We start from the raw sequence: 26,057 nt of genomic DNA on the forward strand, positions 1-26,057 counted from the left end.
GATATGATAAACATGTTAGGATAAAGTAACTATTATAAAGTTGATATGATAAACATGTTAGGATAAAGTAACTATTATAAAGTTGATATGATAAATATATTTATCATATCAACTTTATAATAGTTACTTTATCCTAACATATTTATCATATCAACTTTATAATAGTTACTTTATCCTAACATATTTATCATATCAACTTTATAATAGTTACTTTATCCTAAAACTTTATAATAGTTACTTTATCCTAACATAGATATGATAAATTTCTTCTGGTAAAGTTCTTATAATAAAGTTCAATATGAAACTTCTTATGATAAGGCTTTCATGGCAATTATCCTGATACATGTCTTATGATATTGTTATCATAGTAAAATTGTAACGATGAGGTTACTACAGTAAAGTTATGATAAAACAATATAGTAGAGTTTTTATGATAAAATTACTATCACAAAGTTGTTGTGATAAAGAAGTTACGATGGTAAAGCTGTTATGATAAAGTTATTATGATAAAAGTATTATCGTAAGATCGCTATGGTAAATTTTATTATTATATCACCATGGCTAAATTGCTACGATAAAATTAATATAAAGTTATTTTGATAAGTGAACTTTTATGATAAAGTTACTGTTGTCAAAATGTTGCGATAAAGTTAATATTGTAAAAGAGTTTTGATAAGGTAATATGGTAGAGTACTTAAGATAAAGCAACTGTACTAAAGTTAATTGTTATGATAAAGTAACTATTGTAAAGTTGTTATGGTAAAGTTACTATTGTAAAGTTGTTATGGTAAAGTTACTGTTGTAAAATGTTGCGATAAAGTTAATATTGTAAAAGAGTTTTGATAAGGTAATATGGTAGAGTACTTAAGATACAGCAACTGTACTAAAGTTAATTGTTATGATAAAGTTCTATGATAATGTTGTTATGTTAAAGGTTGTTCTGATAAAGTTGTAATTATAAAATTATACGTTAAAGTTTATATAATAAAGATATTATGATAAACTAATATAGAGTAGTTGTTGTGATAAAATTATCATGGTAAAGATGTTATGATAAAGTTATAAGATAAATTACTATTATATTGTTATTACAGCAATGGTGTTATGATAAAGCTGCTATGGTCAAATTGTTATGATGAGGTTATTATACAATTACTATTATATTGTTATTACAGCAATTGTTATGATGAGGTTATTATACAATTACTATTATATTGTTATTACAGCAATTGTTATGATGAGGTTATTATACAATTACTATTATATTGTTATTACAGCAATGGTGTTATGATAAAGCTGCTATGGTCAAATTGTTATGATGAGGTTATTATACAATTACTATTATATTGTTATTACAGCAATGGTGTTATGATAAAGCTGCTATGGTCAAATTGTTATGATGAGGTTATTATACAATTACTATTATGAAGTTCTTATTGCTGTTATTATAAAGTAGTTTTGACAATTGTTTGTTTGTAGTTAAGCACAAAGCTACACAGTGGGCTATCTGTGCTCTGCCCACCACGGGTATCGAAACCTGGTTTCTAGCGTTGTAAGTCCGCAGACATACCGCTGTGCCACTGGGTGGAAGTTTTAACAAAGCTATGATTATAAAGTTGTTGTAATAAAGATACTATGGTAAAGTTTTATGATAATACTGCTGTGCTAAATTTGTTTTGATAACGTTATTATAGCGAAGTTATTATGATAAATTTACTATGGTAAAAGTCTTATCGTACTGTTACAGTGGTAAAGATAGAATGACATAAAGTTACTACAATAAAGTTATTATAAAACTACTATTACAAAGAGAATTACTATTAAGAATTTATAGTGATAAATTTACTAAGGTTAAAAGTATTATGATAAAGTTATTGTGGTAAAGTTGATTTGATAAAGCTATCATGGTAAAGTTGTTATTATAATGTTATCATGGTAAATATCTTATAATACAGTTGTTATAATAAACTTGGTATATCAAAATTGTTATGATAAAGCTGCTATAATAATCTTTCTACTGTAAAGCTATGATAATGTTACTGTTGTAAAGTTTTTAGGATAAAGTTATTATGGTCAACTTGTTATGATAAAGTTACCGTGGTAAATTATCATGATAAAGTTACTATTGTAAAGTTGTTATGATAAAATAACTATTGTAAAGTTGTTATGATAAAGTTACTATTGTAAAGTTGTTATGATAAAGTCACAATGGTAATGTTAATATGATAAAAGGATCATGAAAACATTACTAAGGAAAAACTATAGAATAATGTAAAATTCTAAGTTACTGTAGTGATGATGAATTTTGTGCAACAAAGTTAGTAGTATAAAAATATGTTATGGAAATTTTAATATGATAACGTTAGTATAGTAAAAATAGTGGTTGTAGATTCAGCATTATAAATTTAAAATGATGGAGACAGAACGATAATGTGAAGATGCTAAACATACGATAAGGTTATTATTGTTAAATTGCTACAATAAAACCACCATTGTAGATATACCTTTATAAATCGATTTAGTAAAAAGTTAGTGTTAGCTTAATTTATGAATTTATGTCTAACCTAAATCTACAAAGCTGGCCGAGCCAAGTACAACTTTTACCGCAGAGGGCTCAGTCGTACTTGGACATCAACCTAAGCAAGAGAAACTTTTACGCATTGTTGATTAGAAATTTTAGTATATCTACTTTTACCTTTTTTATTATTTCGAATTTAATTTTATATTTATTATTTCATTATAATTATTACTCTGCTTTCTTAGCTTACTATATGGATCTATGACTAGCCTAAGACTTCTGGTCTGACTGAACCTCGTGAGATATTATCAGGTTTATGGACGAAAGTATGATTTACATAGAGGGTACCCAACTGATGAAGCATTGCATTCTAATAATTATATCAATGATAACATGAACATTACATTTAAGTAGCTATACTCATTATTATGTATATAATTTTAGTTCTGATCTATGCTTGCTTTGGTTAAAGTTAATATTAATGATTAAATGATAAATCTATTAAGGTAAGTCAAAATAAAGCCTCATTGTTACAGGTAGTACAGTGAAGTAATAGGATAAAGTTGGTGATACAATCTCAATATGGTTAATCACTCTAATAATAGTTATGATGACAAAAGAACTAAAGTCACTATTAAACCTCATTAAAATATTTTTATACCTAGCACACCGTAATTAAAATATTTATGTGTATTGTTAGTGCCAACAGATGGCGAGACAAGTATAGCCAGTTATGTTTCTTGGTAATTGTTTAACGAAAACTGTACAATGGTCCATCAGTGCTGTGCCATCTGCAAGAATCAAACCCCAAGTTTTAGTGTCGTGAGCACCCAAACTTATCGCTAAGCTATTGGTGAGTGCCAGCAATAAAAAATCCCGCTTAGTAGATTATCTAATTAGCCTATCAACTTACCTTCAATAATGTGCACGATAAGATCAGATCGATTAAAGTCATACTTCAGTCGAAAATGTAATCTTCCACACTTAGCCTTTCTCTGGCTGTTCGAAGACGGTAAAAATACCATATCTTTCTTTTTGTAAAGGTCAGGCTGGATGGCTCCTAGTTAGAAAAAAAAAACACTTGAAAATTTCCATTTGTGCTCATATAACCATGAATGGTTCTTGTAAAATCAAAAATTATATTTCATTTTATGAAATCTCCGTATGATGTGGTTAATTTTTTTCCCTCTTACAGATGTCTGAGATGAACACATTCTACAGATCAACGTACGAAAACCAATATGAGAGAAATGTGTTCCCCGTTAAATTTTAAAGAGGAATATAACTTTCACTTAAATAAAACATGTACGTATCAAGTATAGTCCTTTTGCAAGTTCAAAATGACAAATTAGACTTTGTGTTTTTTCAAAATAAAAAGCTTATGTTCGAGATACGTATGATAGATACTATCGTTCTTCATGGTTTGGTAATATAATGGTAAATCAATATGGATTCACGAAGTTCACTGAGTGCCTGGTACTCAATGTTTCTCTCAGTTCTAACAATCTTATAAAAGACTGAGTAAACCATTGTAGTTCATGTTATGTTTGAATTTGTACAGTTGTATATGACATTTTTGTTTATTGCTTTCTTTTGCAATAAGCGTGGTATGGCGTGGTCGTGGTCTATTCTGGCTCGGCGCATTTGGTCCTCTCGCATGTGGGGGGGGGGGGTATGCGGTTGTCTGATCTCCCGAATGGTGGTGGAAAGAGTTGTACTGTGATGCGCCAGAGGGAAAAATATCGAGAAGAATGAGCCAAGGATTTGGGTGGGGAGGAACCATTCGTCTCTGATCGCCCGAGAAAAAACTAGAATACCTAACAGAGAACAACACTAGATCAGGAAAGTGATCATTATTTTCCCATTGATTATTTCAAATAGCCTGATTTCAGGCTAGAAGGCTCCTGATATACTCAAGGATGTGTGACGAGATGCTGGCTGTTCCAGATGGCACCACTGCAGTATTCCTGGTGAATTTCATCCACTGTACACATCTCAACTCTCTCCTTGATGACCCTCCAGTTATAGAAGTACTCAGGCCTCTCAGCGTATGTTTAAAATCTCAGAGAAACCACCTAATAGGTCTCAGAATATCTAGACTAATCATTGTTATTATTGCCAAGCCCTGCTGCTATGTTCCTGTACGTAGGAGGTAACCAAAAAGTTGAGTTTGTGCAGCAGCAGCCAGGACCTCCTGTAACTGTCTTTGAACTGCTCAGTCCTGAGGACAAATCTAGAGCACGAACATACTTCTCATCATGACTGGTGAGACCTCTTGACCAAGAGACGGCTTTTTTGGTCCTTAATCCACTCTCAGATCATATCATCACCTCAGCTGCAGAGTTCTTCTTTTCACCTTAAGTTTGATGTGTTCTTAGGAAATAACATTCCCTTGTAATGGTTTACAAACAGTCAAATTAAACAAAAACGCATATTTATGACAAACTAAGCATAAATGGCAACTTGTCCATGGCAACAGAAATTTAACCATCTAACGCAATCTGTTGTATTAATAGGTGAAATTAAAGCAAAGAAATAAGTTAAAAATCGCAATAAACGAGGTAAGAAAATCTTTGTTTAAAGGAGAGAAAATAATAAATTCGAACAATAACAAAACAAACTCGAACAAAATAGTACGAAACAACAAAATAAAAACTTATATTTTTTAACAGATACAAGTGTAAATATCTTTTATCTAAATTTTTTTGTGTTAGAGCAAACATTAATTGCTGGTTGAGGCTCTAACAAACGACATATTTACTGGAAAAAGACAGGTAGGATTATAAATGCCACACTCTCGCTAAGGTCCTGGGTCAGTGTCCCACTATCCTAGATTACATTTTCATCGTACATTTTAGGGAAAATTAATTTTCTGTTAATGCTAACTTGTACAAACCCCTTCACCTGGATATGGCCCAGCAGAAGGAAGACAATACAAATACTTGAAAGAAGTATAGGATTTCTTGAATGTAATCTTTGTCTGAGACAGTAATAAGAATAAGGTAGGTCTGATGGTATTCTCTTTGCAAAGACTAAATACAGAATACCTGTATGAAAATGAAAAAAAAACATTCATCTAAAGATACATTAAAAAAGATATATATTCAATTTATAAATTGCAGAAGAGTTATGCCTGGCAGTTGTTACTGCCACACTACATAAAAAAAAACAATTGATTTTGAATAGATCGATGGCAAAATCCCTAATACTACATTAATGGGCCAACTTATAACTGACACGTGATGAACCTCTGTAAACAATAGGTTATAAGCACATGTAAGAAAGTAAATAAGAAGGAAATCACGCATACGGGATCTAGTGGGGAATTATTACTTCAGTGGCGTTTTTATAGATCATATTAATCCATTGGCTTAATATTATTAAAAATTTGTCCATTTAAACTATTCTTTTTGAAAATAATGAACAACTTAGAGTACATAATGCAAAATCTATTATGTATGATTATAAGACAGTAAGTTTGTATATATAGGAACAACTTTTCAAATAGGTTTGTTTGTTTTTAATTATGTACAAAGCTACACAAGGACTATCTGTGCTCTGCCTACTACGGGTATCGAAACCCGGTTTCTAGCGTTGTAAGTCCGCAGACATACCGCTGTGTCACTGGGGGCTTTCAAATAGGTATGACAACAAGGTATTTTTATGGGTTAAATTATAAACGTATGCGCTTGGAAGTAAGTTAGGAAGGTAAACGCATGTCCGGAAACAACAGGAAAGTTGTTATTTCTATCAACAAAAATATGTTTTAAACACGAATTTAGAACAGAACTACATTTCATTTTCTATAGGCTTATGATAGGTTAGTTGTTTAGGGCTTTATGGCACAAAACACTAAGGTTGTCTACAACAAACAGTTTAATTTAAATCATCAATGAAATTTAGTTAAAATAACTAAGTACACATAAAATAAAATACACATAGAAAATGTTCATAGCAAATGATATTGCATGAAATACAGCATTGAACACAGAATATTTAGAAGGGATCCTGTCAGCAACTATAGAACTGCAGCAAATCGAAGCAGAGCCCACATAGTCAGCTGATTTTGAATCATCCATAAAAATTGAAACAGGGGGATACTTGAAAGGTGGTCATTAAAAGAAGCCAGTACTTCCAGTTGAAAGTGTATGACTGTTTAAGTAAGAATGATAACAAACCATTGTGAGATGATTTAGTAGAATCATCCAATGTCAAACCTATTTCAGTTAACTTGTCTGAATATTAAAGCCAAAACCCATCGTTTGTAAAATCCCATCAACGTATGAACATACAATGCCAGGTCAGGTGGGAGTTTGTGCCAGAGACTGGAACTATGCAGAACATTGCAAAAAAGTTGCAATGTCTGAGATGATGTGGAGGCTCATTAAACTCTGTATAAAAACTCTTGACTGGAGAAGTGTGGAAAGCTCTGATGGTGCAGAGAAATCAACATTTTCAATGCAGAGTCCCTGGCAAAGGCATATATAAGATATCCATAGTCCAGCTTAGATTTAATGAATGTTTGATATATCTTGAGCATAGAATACCTTTATGTTTCTCAAGATACGCTTTACTTTAAGGTGCTTAATGTATTAAAGGTCAGGTTATTATCAAAGGTAAGTCCTAAGAACTTAGTCTCAGCCAACATAGAAACTTGTGAAACTCGCAGATGGAGCACTATATCAGGATTTAACCCCTGATGATGGAATATAGCTGCTTCTTAATGTATCTTGTATTTGATGACTGAAAGTCATTGGCATAGGTACTTGTTAGAATTGGTTACAGAGAGCGTTGTTCACTGATGACACTGATAATAACAATAAAATGCATGACACTCAACAAATAGCCTTAAGTTATTCTGGTATATTTTGAGGAGAACTGGGATAATGCCGATCCCACACAGTTCTGAAATAACCTTTCTATTAGAAACAGTTGTGGATAAAAATGGAAAATTAGTTATACTAATTATACAAATGGAGATCCTGTAATAAGCTAGACTTCTACATGGTGTCATAGGCCTTCTCAAGATAAATCAATGGATATAAACAAGATGTTCCAATTTCAGAAAGGCTTCCCTGATTGGTACTTCTAGTTGAATTAGGTGATCATTAGTGGAATGTTATCTGCGGAAACCACACTGACTGTTTGAGGGGAGGTTATTTGATTTGAATAGCCAAACAAAACCAGAATTAACCATCCTCTCCAGAATTTGACGTAGACAGTCAGTCAAAGCAATAGGCTTAGAAAAAAGGGTTAACATAGCTCAATGCCACAAATCTGGGAAACCTAACTCCTACTAAATACAGTTAGAAGAACCAAAATAAGACTGAAAGAGGCAAGAAAAAGGTTGAATAACCTCCCAAGCTGGATATCCATATCTAATCCTTTACTGGACTGATGAAGAGCAAGTTTAAGTTCCACTGGAGTAAATGGTTGATTACAGTAGCAAAGATAATGGGTCTAAAAACAAGGTGGTGTTCTTTTGGCCCATATCTTTATAGCCCAAAATGCAGGGGAACAGATGGAGGTGCTGGATTAGTGAAAGAAGCACTCTCTAAAGTCATTAGTAATACCTATAATTCAACAGCTTCTTGGGTATTTAAGTTTTAAACTTATCCCAAACGGCCTTGGACTCAGAATATAGAAATAGGTATGTTCTCCAATACTGAAGATAAAAAGGTTGTGATTTTAGTACATACACTCCACAGATTGACTCTTCCTATTAATATCTTAACCACCTAAGAGTAGAATGTGTGCATCTAAGACTCACATCATGAAGAAGAGGAATGACAACTGCTCAATAAGACCAAAAGCTGCTTGATCAAATTCTTCTACTGGAGACTGGTAAAGAGAACACAGTATGTTGATTTGACCAATGGAGACATTGATGGCAATAGCTTGCAAAGGTATAGTGATTGACACACACATATATATATATATATGGAGGGAGTATGCTACACTATCACGAACCTGTCCATCACACAACCTATCCTATTCGTAAAAAAAAACTGCAAAATTGTAACAGCATCAGCAATTTTCAGGAATGTCTCATATCAGAAGATATACATAGGATAATAAATATAAATCAAGTCCTTAGTTTTATCTTAGAGCAGAAACCTCGACAGTTACGCGATATCATTGTGGTCATTTTCACCTAGATGAGGGAGGATATCTACATGAGAAGTTCTTCTCTTTGGACTTACGGCCACTTTCTATATACCTCCATGGACTCTGCCTTGGTTCAAACTGGCAGGTACCCATTTATTGGACAAAACTCGAGTCGTTATGGCAAAATCATGAAGTAGTCTTGCACGCTGATGCCAATAAAACTGTATTTTATCGCTTGTTGGTGTCTTTGGTAGGAAGAGAGGTGGGTGAAGCTGTAGATTATCAATGGAAATCTCCATAGAGGGAAAGATAATGTCTTTAATTGCTAAAGAAATACTTTATAGGTGAAAAGGAGAGATATTTAAGCATCGCACTGCGGCAGTGCAGCAGCATAACTCCATCTTGGTAAAGGTGTCATCATCTTCCTAGCTTTGAGATATAAATTCTTATTGATGGTTCAGTCCTATGTACCTCATTTTCCTCTATCTACTTAGGGTATGATCTAAAGTAAGCAGGGTGGGGACCAAAGAAGTTTATAAAGTGTAGTTCTCATTGGCTATCATAGTTTTTTTCACTACAATGAGCATTTGAAGTACAACAGCAAGGATATTGTTTGAGTGTAAAAAATGCTAACATTGAAAACAATGGAGAGGGTTGGGATTATATGGCCTGAGCTTTACAGGTCAGATAACTTTCCTTGACAGTGGCAAGTGGATGTATTGTTTTAAACTTCAAAATAAGAACGGTAGTGAGCTCAAATATTTCATTCTTACAAGTGGAGAGTCGTCATGTAGCTGATACTCCTTGATTCGTGAAACTAAAGAAAATCTACAGCCCGGAGATGTTGAAGAGACTACTCTCAATAATTACTCCTGTTGAGAAATTCAAAGTTACGTGGGGGTTAACCCAATAAGTATATCCCCAATGACCGTCAAATTAAGAACAGTTCAATGCTATATTCAAACAGTAGTAGAAGATGTATTGTACTACACCCAGTGAGGACATCAAATATTGATATTTGGTTGACCATAGTCACAACTGATCAGCTGATTTACCTTGGAGAAACCACTTCAAGGCCTCATGTCTTCAGGAATTCAAGTCAAGAGTGGTGTTGCAATGATAGGCACCACTCAAATCATTTGATACTTTCCTTCCCTTCACAACTTGTTGGTTGGATTTTATTGGTGAAAAACAGCTAGACTATTTGCACCAAACAGCCAGTAAAAATGCGAGAGGAAATATTATAAAAAGTAAGAAATAAATAAAATTAAAAGCAAAACAGTGTTCAAAAATCAAGTAAAAACTAAATAGAGATAAAAAGGCCAATGGCCCATAAAAATATAAAAACACAGTTAAGCTGGACAGTGTCACTATTGCCAACGGCAGGGGTAAACACTGAGAAAAACATATCTAAAATGGTGCTACCACTCAAATGATGACGGCATATAAGTAAAACGTGGGCAAGTGTGACCTCAGTGTCACAAAGGTCAAACATTGGCAGATCAGACACAGATAACAGAAAATGAAGAGTAAGAAAACAGTGACCAATGCATAGCCTAGACAAGACAACTTCCTCCCTTAATTCATTATGGAAACTTAATGGCCAAACGACAACAATAGGTTTGATTTGAAAAGCTTGTTATGAAGTTGCTAACTCCAAAGTGATTGCCAACTGGTGCGAAGGCAGGCCTTAATCACAAGAATATAGTCCATATATGGGACAGGCATGGCGGTGGCAGCACCAGAGCAAATGGACTTAGCTGTGGTGTCAGCATGATTGTTCCTTAAAATACCAACATTGCCATATATCCAGAAAAACCGGAGAGAAATGGCTGACAGAGAAAACTGAACCATTCATTTCTGAATATCTAATAAAATAGGGTGATAACTTACATTAAGCAATTCCAGGGCCAGTAGAGAGCTAATAGAGTTGGTGTATATAGTATGGTTAGTGTACTGCTTAGCTTCAATATATGATCCAAGGCAAGCAGAATGGCATATAACTCCACAGTGAACACAGAATCTGTAGAGAGGATCCTACCAGCCACCAAGCCACAACAAACCAAAGCAGAGCCCACAGAGTCACCTGATTTCAAACCATCCATAAAAACTGAAACAGAAGAATGGTTCAAAAGGTGTTCGGCAAAGAGAAGACAGTACTTTCAATCGGGAATATACATCCTCAGATTACTCAAGGAAAAGTCATAAGTGGGGATGAGAATGAGCCATGGTGGTATGGGCTGATCATCAGACTGAGTAACGTCATCCAATGATAGACTAAAATCAGCCAGGCTTAAAAAAGGGGGGAAATGTTATCCTGTGAAATCGAATTTAAAACAACCAGAAGAAGAGTAAGAGTGGCAGGAGATAAATGGTGCAGGATATCATAGTGAACATCATCAGGTCCAACTGATGAACTGCCAGACCAATGAAAGCAAGCTTAAGTTCCTCAAGTGTAAATGGGCGATTGTAACCATGGAGACAATCTGCTTGAAAGGAAAGTGTCGATCTCTCAGCCCGAGACTTGATTGCCAAGAAGGTGGGAGAAGAGACAGATGTGCTGGAAAGATGGGAAAATCACTCCCCAAGAATATCAGTGATGCTCTGTACATTATCAACTTCCTGGTCATTGGAGAGCAAGACCGAAAGGGGATTGGAAGCATACTTACCACTGACTTTATGAATCTTCTCCCAGACGACCTTAGAACTGGTGGTAGAAGAAATATTGGTGGTGAACTTAATCCAATATTCCTTCTGGCTTTGACATCTGACTAACTGAGCATGCTAGAAAGCATCATGGTTGGAAAGAGTGGAATACCTATGAATAATATCCCAGGCCCATTTCTGTCCCTTTCGTGCTTGCTGGCAGGCAGGAGTCCACCATGGACGAGGATACCATGGGAAACGTGTTGAGGTTTGAGGAATGGAACGAACAGCTACTTGAATAATACAGTCAGTTACGACCTCCACATAGTCATTAATAAATAGAAGACTAATGACAGCAGGATCGAGTTCCGAGAGAGCAGTGAAGGAGAACCAGTCAGCATGCTCTGACTTCCACCGTGGCACACGAATCAGATGGCAATGACAGCAGCCAAATTCTCGCAAAATAATGGGAAAATGATCACTGCCTCGTGGTTTACTGTCAACCTTCCAAGAAAATGAGAAAAAGTAAAGGGGGAACAAATGGATAGATCAATAGCAGTAAAAGACTGACTAAGTGCGTGAAAACAATTAAAAGAACCAGTATTGCAGAGGAAAAGGTTGTGATCCGAGGGCTGATGATCCACAGCATTCCCTCCCCAGAGGGGATTGTGTCCATTAACCCTATCTTTCCAGACATAATTTAATTCACATGTCGCAAGGTTTTAGGGGCTTACATTCAAAATTTTATTAACCTACTTTTTGTTTATGCTATACTAACTGGCATATCATAAATTCGTAGCTAATAATCTATATTTTAATAGCATATAAGTTTTAAGTTCTTAATTTTATAAAGCAATATTTAAAAAAATCTTGAATTTCCCCTAGTGTGAGAAAGGTGACACATTTTCTGTAGGCATCCCATCTTCTGTATTTTATTCACCACCCCTCCAATATCTACGATATTTAATGTAAATTACTCATTATAAAATCTTCATTGGTCAGAGAAACCATAATTTTTATAGCTTTCAATTACGGTTATCACAGACATCAAATAGAAAATCAGACTCTTCTTGCCACACCTACCTGTCACATCCTCTCTTTCAGGATTTGTTAATTGTTCTCTCTACCCTTTAATTCTATATTATATATTACCAGTAGAAAGCCAAAGTTTGTATCTATCAAGTGACGTGTTATATTATTCTTGTATTCTGAACAAAGAATTCTGAATTTCTATTTTAGTACAAGCTTCGTTCCCATGGGAAAGATAACAACTTGGATGCATTTGTAACGGCTCTTGTCTCATAGCTAGAAATCCAGAAAATTGTCTGCTTTTTTAATGTTATTGTTATATATTCTTTGGTTCATTATTTAATTAAATGAAAATTATTTTGTGCATTACTGACATTAGTATAATAAAAGTAGGGTTAAGTGTCATCCACAGTCGACAAGAAAAAAAAGAAGAAGATATGGGTAAGTACTTTATTTCTTGTTTTTGATGTTTATCCTTTATTAAAGGTAATTAAAATTGGAAATCTTTTTAGGTTATTTAAGGTTAGATTAGGTAAAAGAAATAATAATAAAAATATAATGAAAGTGTTTCACGAGACACGCATGCGAGCAAATCGTGGATAACGTAATTTGATAGTACAACGTGAGCTGCACGTTCCCCAAGTGATTTACAACTTATAATGGCGCGAATAGTAGGTACACACGGTTCAAAGGGCAATAAAAACAATAAAATTTAATTATAAATAGATGTATACTATTACAAGTTTAAAGTTACTTAGGATAAACTAATGTAGTATCTTGTTAGAATTTCAAGTCATTCTAGAAAGAAAAAGAGGGTAATTTCGATTTTTCTTTTGGTGGTTATGAAGTCGGTTAAATTGGCCAACCGTATACGGAGTTAGAGTAGAAACAATAATAGATAAAATATAAAGTTTTACTGAAAACAAACATTTGAAATGTATTTAGGAGGTGTTAAAGATTGGACAAATGAAAGTTGAGATTTTTGAGATGAAGAAAAGTAATTTTAATCTTTACATGAAAATCACTTTGCACCTGTAAAACTCAAAACAAATAGTGTTGAAATACTTAATATATTCACAGACAAATCTTTTTGTAGTTTATTTAAAAAACTTCACTAAAAATATGATTGTTTGTATGTGAAAAACTTATAATGTTTACTGAAAGACTGCCAAATTTCATGAAGATATACATACTATATTAAAAGTTAGCAGTATCAAATCTTTAAGGACTTTAAACGAGTGCAAAGAGGTCACGTGGTCAGTCTAATTGCCCCAGCCCGTATTGAGAGAGTTAATTAAAGTCTCCCAAGAAAAAGATGGCAACTGGTCAATAAGATCATCAAAATCGAATTGAATATACAGTGATGGTATGATCCCAAGAGACATGGAGGGCCAAAGCCTCTAAGGACGTATTGAATGACATGAATAAGGTGAGTATACACTGGTCAACCAGCAGTGCCACACCTCCATGAACTCTCCCATCACACAACCTGTCACTTCTGTACAAGGAAAAACTACCGAAAAGTGACAGTATCAGCAGGCTGGTGGAATTTTTCTTGCAAGAAGGAACACATGAGACGATAGGTATCAATCAAGGCTTTAATGTCATCCAAGTTACAATGAAAGCCTCAACAGATCCACTGTAACAAAGTGGCCATTTCTACTTCGAAGGAGGAGACTGGGTGGAGAACCCTTTTGTTTGCAACCACGACGTTTTTCTTTAGTAGCAAGAGGTCTATCGATCTCCTCCGAACCTGCACTAGAACTTTTGAGTAGTTTTCTATCGGTAGAGGAAGACTCCAGTGACCAAATAATGGTTCTGCACCTCAGGGCCAAAGGAGAAAGATTCAAGCAGTCACTAGATGCGATGGTGGGGACAGAGACAGTAGTAGACGTGGACTTGTCAACTCGAGCAACCCCGTTGGAGGCACGAAAAGATCTGTCTGCACTCCTACTGTAGAAGTGGAATGAAATGCAGCAGCATATATCTGAGATAGAACAGGGGACAACAACTTCCGAGCCTCGGGGTAAGAAATTTTGTTTACAGTCCTCAAGAACTGTACCTCTTTTTACTCCACCCACTTAGGGCAAGAACGAAAGTAAGAGGTGTGGGAACCCTCACGACTGACGGAATGAGGATCCAGAAGACACTCATACACATTGTAGCCTTTTCCACCACAACAAGAACAAGAAACTGAATAGGCTGCTTAATTCCATCTTTACGAGTGGAGAGATGTTAAGCAGCTGAAACTCCTTGGCTGGAAAAGCCTACAAGAATATCCGACCCGGGAATATCAAGTAAATACCTCTCAACAATAACTTCACAGGAGGAATTCAAAATAGTAGTTATATCCCCAGTGGACTTTGATTTGAGGAGTAGGTCGCTATGTTGTGTTGTAAATGTTTCGACCAAGATGTTGCCAGAATGTAACTTCTTGACTGACTTTGGAGAGCCAGTAAGTCCTTCCAATCCCTTTTGAATGAAAATGAGACATTTTCCCTAAAGATTTGTCCAACAGAGAATGCAAAATTCAAAAACGAGGCACGGGAACCGACTGGGTGGTGAGTTGAAACAGTTTTCCAGATGTGGTCACTTTCCAGTCAACGTTTTTTTATTTTTTTTGTGAGTGATCCATAAGAAATTGAGAATATTCAGTGCCCACTGACCTCACTTACCATGAAGTTCAACGAGGGAACCCACTACAACGTCAAACAATGACAGTGCAGCTATGCTGGGGTTTCAGGGACACTATACCCAAACACCAGCTTCAGACATAATGTCAACAATACCCATTGAGAACTTCCAACACTGGTACTTAGTTGACCCTAGCCCAACAAGACCAACTGACTGACCCTGGGGAAGCCACCCCATGGCCACCCATCTACAGGAATTCAAGGCCAAAATGATATTTCGAAGTACCATTGATATAAACTGACTCATCAAGAAACACTCCTCGACCAGGATCCTCTCCTCCCTTTCACGAGACGTCATGCACAGCAAACACGTGGGTGGATGTTTAGATCCCAGAGGAGGTAAACCAAAGAGACAGAATCTTCCCTGTTAGGTTCCCTCACCACGTACAGAAATCCACCTCGAGGGGCCTCTTTATAAGTCGTACAAATAACAAGCACATGGATGGATACTTAAATCTCAGAGAAGGAAACTGTATAGGAAGAGCCTTCTCTGGGAGGACCTCTCACCTTGTCAGGAATCCACATCGAGGAGTTTGGAAGTATTTGATAAAAAATCATGGTCTCAGAATCAAGTACAAAGTTATCAAACACATAACATTCTTGTAAACAAAATTACATGATAAACATATATTATAAATTACGTTTAAGAAGGTGTTCAGGTAAAAGATTATTAATGTGTTTGTGCAAGAAAAGTAAAATAAAAACAACTCAAATGCTAATAGTTGCCACACTGAAGACGTCTGGTTCCTGTCCAGTTTACTGCGTGACAGTTTACTTTTGCCTCTTATTTCACATTAACTTATATTTTTTGCTAAACCTTATAGCAAAAAATATTCATAAGTATTTAAAATTATTTCTTCTATTTTCAAAAGTGAAAGAAATAACAATAAAAATGTACCTATTGGGCTTATAAAATAACAATAAAAATGTACCTATTGGGCTTATAGATCCAGTATTATTAGTCGAATCCGCTGTCTGAAAGTAAGCTGGAGACAGTAACGGTGAAACTGGAGAAAGAGATCTTGGTCGGCCACTATGGGTAGGTGAATGGAGCCATGAAGTTGGATCTGGCGACAGCGTCACTGGTGAAGTGCAGTGTGGATGCGGCGAAATAGGGGTCCAAGGTTCACTGGATGTCGTCGATTGTTGGCTATCAGATCGATCTGAAATGGACAAGCGTGGCACATACGCTGCCCGTGTATCAACAGATGGAGTTCGGCTTACCACAGGTGATCGTCTTCTGAAGATAGGTAAGGAATAACTTGAACGAGAGGGCGAAACTTTCTCTTCTGATGCATGCACATATGGAAGCGATAAACGCGCGTGCTTGTCATCTACATCGTTAATGTCTGAAATGGAACTAGAACTAGACGCCATATGTCTAGCTGCTCTAGTAGAGTTCGCTTTCGTCACAGCTGATGCAGTTGCTATGAAGGCAGAAGCTGCATGAGAATGTTGAGGCTGCTCTCGAAAAATGCGAAAATTCTGAAAATTGAGAAATTAAATGTATTTTTAACTAAAATGTGTTTATTATTTCTATTATTTTAGAGCACAGAATAATATGAATATCGTGAAATTATTAGCAACATATTTATACAATCTTAATACACAAAACCAAACTACATCGTTAAGTTTGCTTTTCTTTAGAATATGCATATTCTGCGAAAAGAAATTTCTGCATGCATTTTATTGTTACTTACAATCACTAGAGATTAGAGAGTGATATGCTATACACATACACGTCTATGGAACGTTAACAAAAGCATAATTAAGTCTTTATTTCACATTTGAAAATTTGTAATTGATAATAAATCATTTCTCCAACGTGTTGGTGAATTAGTTAATTTAAAATATTCAGTGTTGAATATAATGCATTTTGAGAGATTTGTATTATGGCGGGTCATGGGATATAAAGTTGATTTCAAACGAACGATTTATATCTGTTTTTAAACACTCTTACTTCGGTAAGACAATCTACGTCCAAAAATACCATAGAAGCAAAACACAAAAATATGTCCTGTGTCCTAAAGTCAAACAAATATACTGGTGACTATCACTTGTCTAAAAAACATACTGTAATCTGTCACGTGTCCGAAAGACATACAGAAACATAGTAATGACCATCACGGTCCTAAAAATATACATAAACATACTGATGACTGTCACATGCTCACTAGACATACCTCTCAATGATTAAATATCAGAAGACACATTTCCACGAATTATACATAAATATACTGTTTAAATCATCTATGATGGCAATGGCACGCTAATGATTACCCAATGTAAATCATCTATGATGGCAATGGCACGCTAATGATTACCCAATATTAATCATCTATGATGGCAATGGCACGCTAATGACTGCTCAATATAAATGATCTATGATGGCAATGGCACGCTAATGATTACTCAATATAAATGATCTATGATGGCAATTGCACTACTCAATATAAATCATCTATAATGGCAATGGCACGCTAATGATTACTCAATATAAATCATCTATGATGGCAACGGCACGCTAATGATTACTCAATACAATGTTGTCACCCTTAAGTTTCCAGTTCTTTGCTTTTTCTATATTATCAATAGCAATTTGACTTTGAATAATCTGTCTTCTAATGATTACCATTTTGTCTGCAATGAAATAATTAACTAAAATTATATATATAAAAAGATACATCGAAGATATCCTAATGTAGGTAGTAAAAAGTGTTTTAACAATCTAATATGATCATACTTTTCTCACTTTTTGTCATGAATGTGACCCGTCCCTGTAAAAAGTCCCCCCTTTGTGTCAGAGGTAAGTTTATGGCTTACAACGCTAAAATGGGTGGTTCGATTCCCCGTTTTGGACAAAGCGCAGATAGCCCATTATGTAGTTTTGGGCCAAAAAGCAATACCAGACGACCATCGTATCATCTTCATTAAACAATAATTTATACATTTTATAATTACAAAATCTTCTCCTGAGAAGGCAATCCTAATAATAAAGATGCACACACTGACTTCAACAAGACTAAAGCATATTTTGTACATATTTGAAAACATAAAATAACCAAAAGTTCTCAAAATGCATATAAACACATCTTAGGCAGTCTGGAGGACTTTGTGTTATTTAGTATTAAAGTCCTCCAGACTGCCTAAGATGTGTTTATACACTTTGTGTTATTTAGTATTAAAGTCCTCCAGACTGCCTAAGATGTGTTTGTACACTTTGTGTTATTTAGTATTAAAGTCCTCCAGACTACATAAGATGTGTTATACACTTTTGTTATTTAGTATTAAAGTCCTCGAGACTGCCTAAGATGTGTTTGTAAACTTTGTGTTATTTAGTATTAAAGTCCTCGAGACTGCCTAAGATGTGTTTGTAAACTTTGTGTTATTTAGTATTAGAGTGTAATATGAAGCTCGTCAATACAACTTTATGATTTTGCAAGGGAGTTTAGAGACGGTGAAATTAAAATGTTAGTAACAAGCAGTAGCTGACACCATATACATCTATATCACCCAAACAAAGGTTAACTGTTTTATCATTAATGATTATTTTAGCATTTTTTAATATTCCATTCACATATAACTGGATTCTTTCAAAATATAAAAATTGATCCCTAGTTTCAACTAAAGTCATTAAACACTTACCACAGGACAGCATTGTTCTAACAATTTTACTGAAGATTTTTTTCTTTTACACATTATTCTTAATTTGTCCATTGCGACTCGAAATTTAGAAGTGTGTAAACATGAGTATTTCAGGTCTGTCATTTTAATCCCACATGTTGCTGCCCAGTAAGATTCTCGTTAATACCAGAACTCATAAGCTGGGTTGAACGTCCAGAGACAAAATATTCGACGAAACGCTATTTATATATGCAGTATAATACTATAAACCGTAACTATTGTTCTAACGATCTGAAGACTAGGACCTAATTTTTTTTTGGGGGGGGGATTTAAAAGTTTTTATCGACATATTTCCCAAAGAATTTAATAAATGATATATTATTTCAAATGTGTAATAAAGGACTTTTTAAATGACTATTATTATGTAGGAAAAAATTAAGAATAAAATGGAATATCCTTTGAATAGAATCTGGGGCAATTTAAAAACCCTATTTTACCCGCAAAACGTATTCAGAACATACTTACAAGAAGATAAATGTGACGGTTAAAGTCTCTCGAGATTCATATGTGTAGAATAAAATGGAATATCCTTTGAATAGAATCTGGGGCAATTTAAAAACCCTATTTTACCCATAAAACGTATTCAGAACATACTTACAAGAAGATAAATGTGACGGTTAAAGTCTCTCGAGATTCATATGTGTAGATGGCCCCCCAGTGGCACAGCGGTGACTTACAACGCTAGAATCCAGGTTTTGATACCCGTGGCGGGCAGAGCACAGATAGCCCATGTGTTGCTTTGTGCTTAACTTCAAACAAACAAATGTTTAGATGCGCGAAACGATTGGTTCAACGAATATTTAATATTTGAAAATCTTAGGTAACAAAAATAAATGCATTATTCAATATTTTGATATCGTTTGCTTAACGGTATTAAGCATTAAAATCACACTAAGAATATAATTGTATTAACTTATAAACAACAATTTTGGTGAAAATAAATAAAGACCTCTAGTATCAGGTAACAAACTAATTTTTTAGCGATGTTAGTTTCCAAAAAAAAAAGATCACTTTATTCAAAGCATGAGATATGTATTACTTATTACTCTAACAATAATTCTTGCTCTTCGATGCTTCTCACAAAAAAGAAAATGACAATGAATACATAGCTAAAATTTGTGATCAAAATGTCGTGAATTTCACTTTAAAACTGCTGAAAAGTGACATATTTTTTAATGTATTGTCTTAATTGATAACAAAATTGTCATATTGATGATAATATGCTCCAAAGTTGTGCTTTAACACAGAATGTATAGGGGAAACGACATTATTTATAACGGTTCCTTGTAGAGATTAGAGGTAGTGTTTTCAGGGTGGATTATGCACAGGAGTACGTTAGTTTTGTTTGTTTCAATTCTTTGAAGACGCAAAACACGAAAAAGCTAAATATATATTCCTTAGACATGCTGTTTTATAAATTGTTTTTTGTTGTTTTTTATTTAAATATTTGTGTTGTTGGCCAGAAGAAAATCTCACATTACGTAGTGATCAGAACCTTCTTAAGAGTTTAGGAAACGATGTGGTCAGTACAGAATCACTAGTCATACTAAAGTATGGGATCGATTAATCATTGAATTAACAGATTTGTTAGATAGTTTGTCTATTATTATCAGGATATTGGTCAGTTATTTTGTTTTGTAAGTATTGATTTTGTGTTTCATCAAAGTATCAGAGATAAATGCACCGTGCCAACGAGAAAAGTAGCAAGTAAATAAAATTGTTGTTTTAGCATCTACTGATAAACATAGGCCTATCACCGAATATTATTAAAGTTATTTCGTAGAACTTGAAGTTCAAGAAACAAAATGCTTTCGTTATCACTAATAGGGCTGGACTTTGCATTATGCTTTAACCAAATAATTCAAATAAACCTTAAAAATCGTAAAAAGCATTAAAACTGGTATCAGAAGTGATTTTTATTTCGATAAAAATGAAACCGAATCTAGGCTGAACTTTAAGATGGCGATGCGTACTCGAAATGAGATTAAAACTTTCCTGAAAATGATGTAACAGTGGAAATACAACCAAGAAGATCACGAAGAAAGAAATAGTAATTTAAGAGAGTAATTATAAGAACGAGACATAAGATTTACAGAAGGATTATGAACTAAAGTCAAATTACTTGAAGATAAGATCGAAAACGTCATAGCAAACCAAGAGACTGAAGTTCAAACAATCGTAGGAGATATACAGAAGGATCATATGAGATATACAGAAGGATTATAACAACAAGATTAAAAAGTAAAGATAATAATTACAAGATTAAAAAATAAAGATAATAATTACAAGATTTAAGAAGTCGTCGGAAACATATAAAAGGGAACCAGTAAAGTAAAAAAAAGACATCTTTGTCTGGATAGAACATCAAGAAATTGTACCGGTAAAGGCAAAAATCAAAGTAACACATCTCTTTATGCATCAGCTCAAGAAGTCCAACCTAAAACATTATTAACTATGCCATATTGAATAATAGATTCCATCTAGTTTATATCTGTTACTACTAGTGTTGTACTGCCTGTTCCTGCAAGACCTTACTGGACTACTCTAGATACACCATTAAGTTATGAAGTTACAGAATTTAGCAGACCAACTCAACAACACCACCTAATCCAGAAACCAATATATAATGATGGAAATGAACAATGGAAAGTATATCAGGCACAGTTTTAAACAATTTCAAAGTGAATGTATGATGTAGTGAACAAAAACTTAATCTTGATGTACATTTAAAAGGACCAACCTTAAAATACTAAACAATTTTCCAATAACAACTACCAGGCATTAGTGGCTGCCTTCTCAAACAGATTTGAAGTGTTACATCAGTTGGAACTTTCTGAAGTAAAACTTAAGAGTAGAGTAAAAAGTATTTTTGTTAATTAAATTTTCGATTGCATTTTGCTTAACAAGTTTAATCAATGATTTATTGGTTCTAATATCTATATTTAAAATTGTATTGTTTTCAAAAGCTAAGAATTACTTTACTGTTAATCATAGAAATGTGAGTTAAATTTACCATTATTTTCTTTGTTTAGTAGGGTTGTTCAATGGACTTGACAAGCCAGAGATGGGACATTATAGTATTATAGTAGGATTGTACAATGAACTTTACAAACCAGAGAAGGGACAGAATAGTATTATAATAGGATTGTTCAATGAACTTGACAAACCAGAGAAGGGACAGAATAATATTATAATAGGATTGTTCAATGGACTTGACAAGTTAGAGGTGGGACATTATAGTATTATAGTAGGATTGTTCAATGGACTTGACAAGCCAGAGATGGGACAGTATAGTATTATAGTAGGATTGTTCAATGGACTTGACAAGCCAGAGATGGGACAGTATAGTATTATAGTAGGATTGTTCAATGGACTTGACAAGCCAGAGATGGGACAGTATAGTATTATAATAGAATTGTTCAATGGACTTTACAAACCAGAGATGGGACAGTATAGTATTATAGGATTTTTTTTTTTAAGTTGAGACGTTTCATTTCTTGTTGGCCAGAGGGAGTTCACTCCACGTTATTGGAATGGCTTAATAACTAGAATCTCCTGGGAAGTTTAGGAAATTATTTAAGGAGTTTAAAAACGCGAGTTAAACTAAAGTAGATGATTGACTGATTATTGATCAACCGAATGTTTCGGTCAGTTTATTTTTTAGTGTCAGTCAATCAGTTTAACTTTGTGAATAATAAGCTTGCGTTTCAACAAAGTACTAGAGATACCAGAAGGGCCGTATGTCCGAGAAAATTAGCAAGTTAACTTATAAAGCTTGAAGTTCAAATAATAAAAGTTTTCAGTTGTTATAAAGAAAACTGAATTTTCCATTATTTTTCCCGCCAAATAATCCAAAATAATTCGCTCAACAATAGAAAACGTTACAACAATTTGTAGAAATGTTAACACAAATTTAAGGAGTAAGGAGCTCATAGTTCGCTTGATGATAAAGCTTGTTAGCGCTTTGATCAAATAATAAGATGAAATAACTCTATGATTCTAAAATTAATTAAAACCTTAATATTATTTTTACCATTGTTGTTATTTTATTTCAAAAGCTTTTGTAAAGCACAAAAATGACTGTGGTGTTAATATAAAAATACAGAGCCTTGACATTAATAACTGCTAACAGCAGGGTATAAGTTATGACTGGCTTCCTTAGATCTGCACAAAGTTTGCCTTTTTTGCACACGTCAATAAACTATCACGAATTGCCATGGAAACACAAAAGCTAAGGTTTTATCGATTACTTCCCAGCTCGTACTTGAGTGTCTGTACCCAGCGCGTGATTGACGTCCTTAGCTAAAACCGACACAGACAAATAACCGATAAGGTGGCTTGAGACCTTTACGTAGCTCTGTACTATTAACATTTCTTAGGTGATGTTGAAATAGAAATAAACAAATATGATTCGATAAAAGCTTCCTAAAGAATTATCCGTTTGACCTTGACACGTGTTCAATGAAGGTTAAAAAAACTGTAGTACTAGAGAATAATATATTTAATTTCGTGTTTCTAGAAAAATAAACTGTTAACAGTTTACATCCTCAATAACTAAGCAAACTTTATAATTTCATCGAATGTTTTGACTATTCCAGTGTAATTCCCTTTTCACTTAAAAAATCCTTTTCTTGATTAATTTCAACACTTCTCTGTCATACTGTTATTTCTTATCCTTTAGACTGGGAGTTTATTCTTAATAAGGACATATGATTCAGGATAGTTCCCATACCTTACCGGAAGCTTGCTAGTACACTAGTTATTGGTTATTCAACGTGTTATATAAGTGTAGTGTTACGACAGCGGAAGTCACGTGACGCTTGTAACACGTAATGAGTATTTAGAAGGTTCGTGAAGGCTCGAGTGTTTGCCAGACTTGCTGTATTCTAATATATAAGCCCGACAATCAAAGCGGGAGGGGATTAATCGGAACTGGAGTTGCAGATAGAGAGACTGAAGATATAGACACAGATAATCGAGTCAAGCGGGCGGTAGGCACCGTAAGTAAAGAGCGTGAATCGTTGTGAATTATAGCGTGTGTTTAAGTTAAAGTGACTGTGGAAATTAAGTGTATCGCTGAAGTTTCTCGGAAAGAATTTATACGAAAATTAACAAACGAACACAGACGTAACAATAGTATTCTTGCATTTTGTTGTATTGTTGGTTTGATTACAGGGTACTTATAAATAATAATGTGTTAGCAGTATTATTACATTAACACATTAGCATGTAAGCTGAATAAGTAGTAGTTTATTACTCACAATACAACAAAAATATACACGTTTGATAGGTATTTTTCATCTACATTGGACCTTTTCCCCTCATTACGCTGCATATATCACCAGTATGAATTAAGCTGTTCATTCTACCGGTTGTCAGTACCGATTCATACTAGACGGGATACAGCTAAATCCGACATGTACAATATTTGCATAATCTTTTATTCTTTTTTGAGGTGACTTTAGACTAATATTAAAGCAGTTGATTGGACGTTCTTGAAGCTATATCGTAATGTGGGTCCAAGCCACAGCCAAAATACTAGACTCATAAGCGTACGGGATTGACTCTTTTGTGAAAATTCTGACATCACCTTTCAGAAAAACAAAAATTTTGGGGCAAACAAAGCTTAGCCCCACCGTAAAAAGTATCCCATACGCCCGCCCTCCAGTGGCACAGCGGTATGTCTGCGACATTACAACGCTAGAAACCGGATTTTGATACCCGTGGTGGGAAAAGCACAGACAGCCCATTGTGTAGCTTTGTGCTTAACTTCAAACAAACAAATAAACAAACACGTACGCCTATGGCTAGACTTACGATATTTATTTTTTCCTTTTATCCCTAAATTGTTATAGATAAAAAGATTTTAATTATCTCACTCCGATAGAAATATAAATAGGTAGTAGAGAGTTTTCTTAGATCCAATTCTCACAAGAGGGTAAGGAATTCATAATTCGCAAAGGACACTTTCCTTACAGTTTGGGAACCTCCATTTTCTACATTTTACTCTTTTTTGTCCATATCATACATCTCTGGAATACCTGAGGTTTTATATCATGCACATTTTTGAACAACCTATGGAAGTTTTCTGTCTCTTGCAGTGCATATTTTAATGTTTAATGGTACGTTAAGAATGTTGCATTTACGCCTATCACATATTCTGTTAATCAGCTTTAATAAATTCACTATTTTTTGCATCGTGTACTATCTTAAGTCAGTGTTATTGAACCCCAAACATAACACAACTTAATTTTTCGCTCTTAATTATGTCAATTACATTTTAAAACAGATCTATTAATTGAGCATTAATGAAAACCTTTTCTGAAATAGGCTTACAAAATTGACGTTTTGCTCCTTATGTAAAAGAGATAAAAGAGTTCATTAAGTTGTGTTATTTATAGGTAGGAGAACACGTGAAGACTTAGATGGTGGAGATACAACTCTAAGGAAACCAGCTTCGTTATTTGATAGTTCGAGGAAATCTGTCAAATAAGCAAGCCTACAAGATATAGAATATTTGTACTTAAATAATATTTTAAAGGATACAGCTTTACACTAATTAATGTCATAAAAGTATTAAACTTAAAAAATAATTATCTTCAGCAAGCATTCTTTTTTCTTCTTTAACAGAACTTACTTGTTTGAACCGATACAGAAGATGTCGTTAATCAACCATTTTTTATTTTGTCTAGAAACTTCTAAAACTTTAGAACATGATGAAGTAGAAACTTTTAATCTTTTGAATTTTAACACTTATTCTTAGACACTTTTTCATAGGAGCGGAGTTAATTTAATAATTCTTCAAAGTGCAATTAAATTAGTATACAGACTGATTCTTCAACATATAAACACGTAAAACAGAAACAGACAGACTTATTTCAATCAATCCTGTGTTAAAATTCTGTTTAACTCGTATTGTCTTGTCAATCAAATCCACGGTAACTCTTTTGTTTGATCTGTGTGTTCTATTCAATCAAACTGTTAATTTATTTTCTTTTACTTTCCTATCAATCAAAAATAAGTTAAAAATTTTCTTTGACTCGCGTTTTCCTGCTAGTGAAAACTGTTAAACTTTATCTAATCAAAGCCAGCTGAATTTTCTACTTTGACCCGTGTTTTTCTGATAATTAAAGCTTTGTTAACATTTTCCCTTTAAACCCGTATTTTCCTGTCAATCAAAGCTGTGTTATTTTCCTATAAGCACAATCTTTATACTTAGTGTACGTTTAAAGTTCACACACCTCTACACTCTTTATACTTAGTGTACGTTTAAAGTTCACACACACCTCTGTATTCTTTATACTTACGCCCCCCCTGGGCACAGCCGTACTTCTGCGGACTTACAACTCTACAAACCGGGTTTCGATACCCGTGGTTGG

General features: G+C 34.2%; 1 protein-coding gene across 1 annotated transcript in view; it reads right to left on the reverse strand.

The window, feature by feature from the left end:
* Positions 1-3,414: 3,414 nt before the first annotated feature.
* The window catches only part of LOC106472804, a 48,081-nt gene continuing 25,438 nt past the window's right edge, over positions 3,415-26,057 (reverse strand). Inside the window, exons 3-4 of the mRNA XM_013933469.2 lie at positions 15,927-16,479; positions 3,415-3,578 (exon numbers count right to left, since the gene is read on the reverse strand). Coding sequence (XP_013788923.2) covers positions 3,415-3,578; positions 15,927-16,479 — 717 coding nt within the window. The remainder of the gene's footprint in view (positions 3,579-15,926; positions 16,480-26,057) is intronic.

The sequence above is a fragment of the Limulus polyphemus genome, unplaced genomic scaffold (genome assembly GCF_000517525.1).
Source record: "Limulus polyphemus unplaced genomic scaffold, Limulus_polyphemus-2.1.2 Scaffold5626, whole genome shotgun sequence".
NCBI lineage: Eukaryota > Metazoa > Arthropoda > Merostomata > Xiphosura > Limulidae > Limulus > Limulus polyphemus.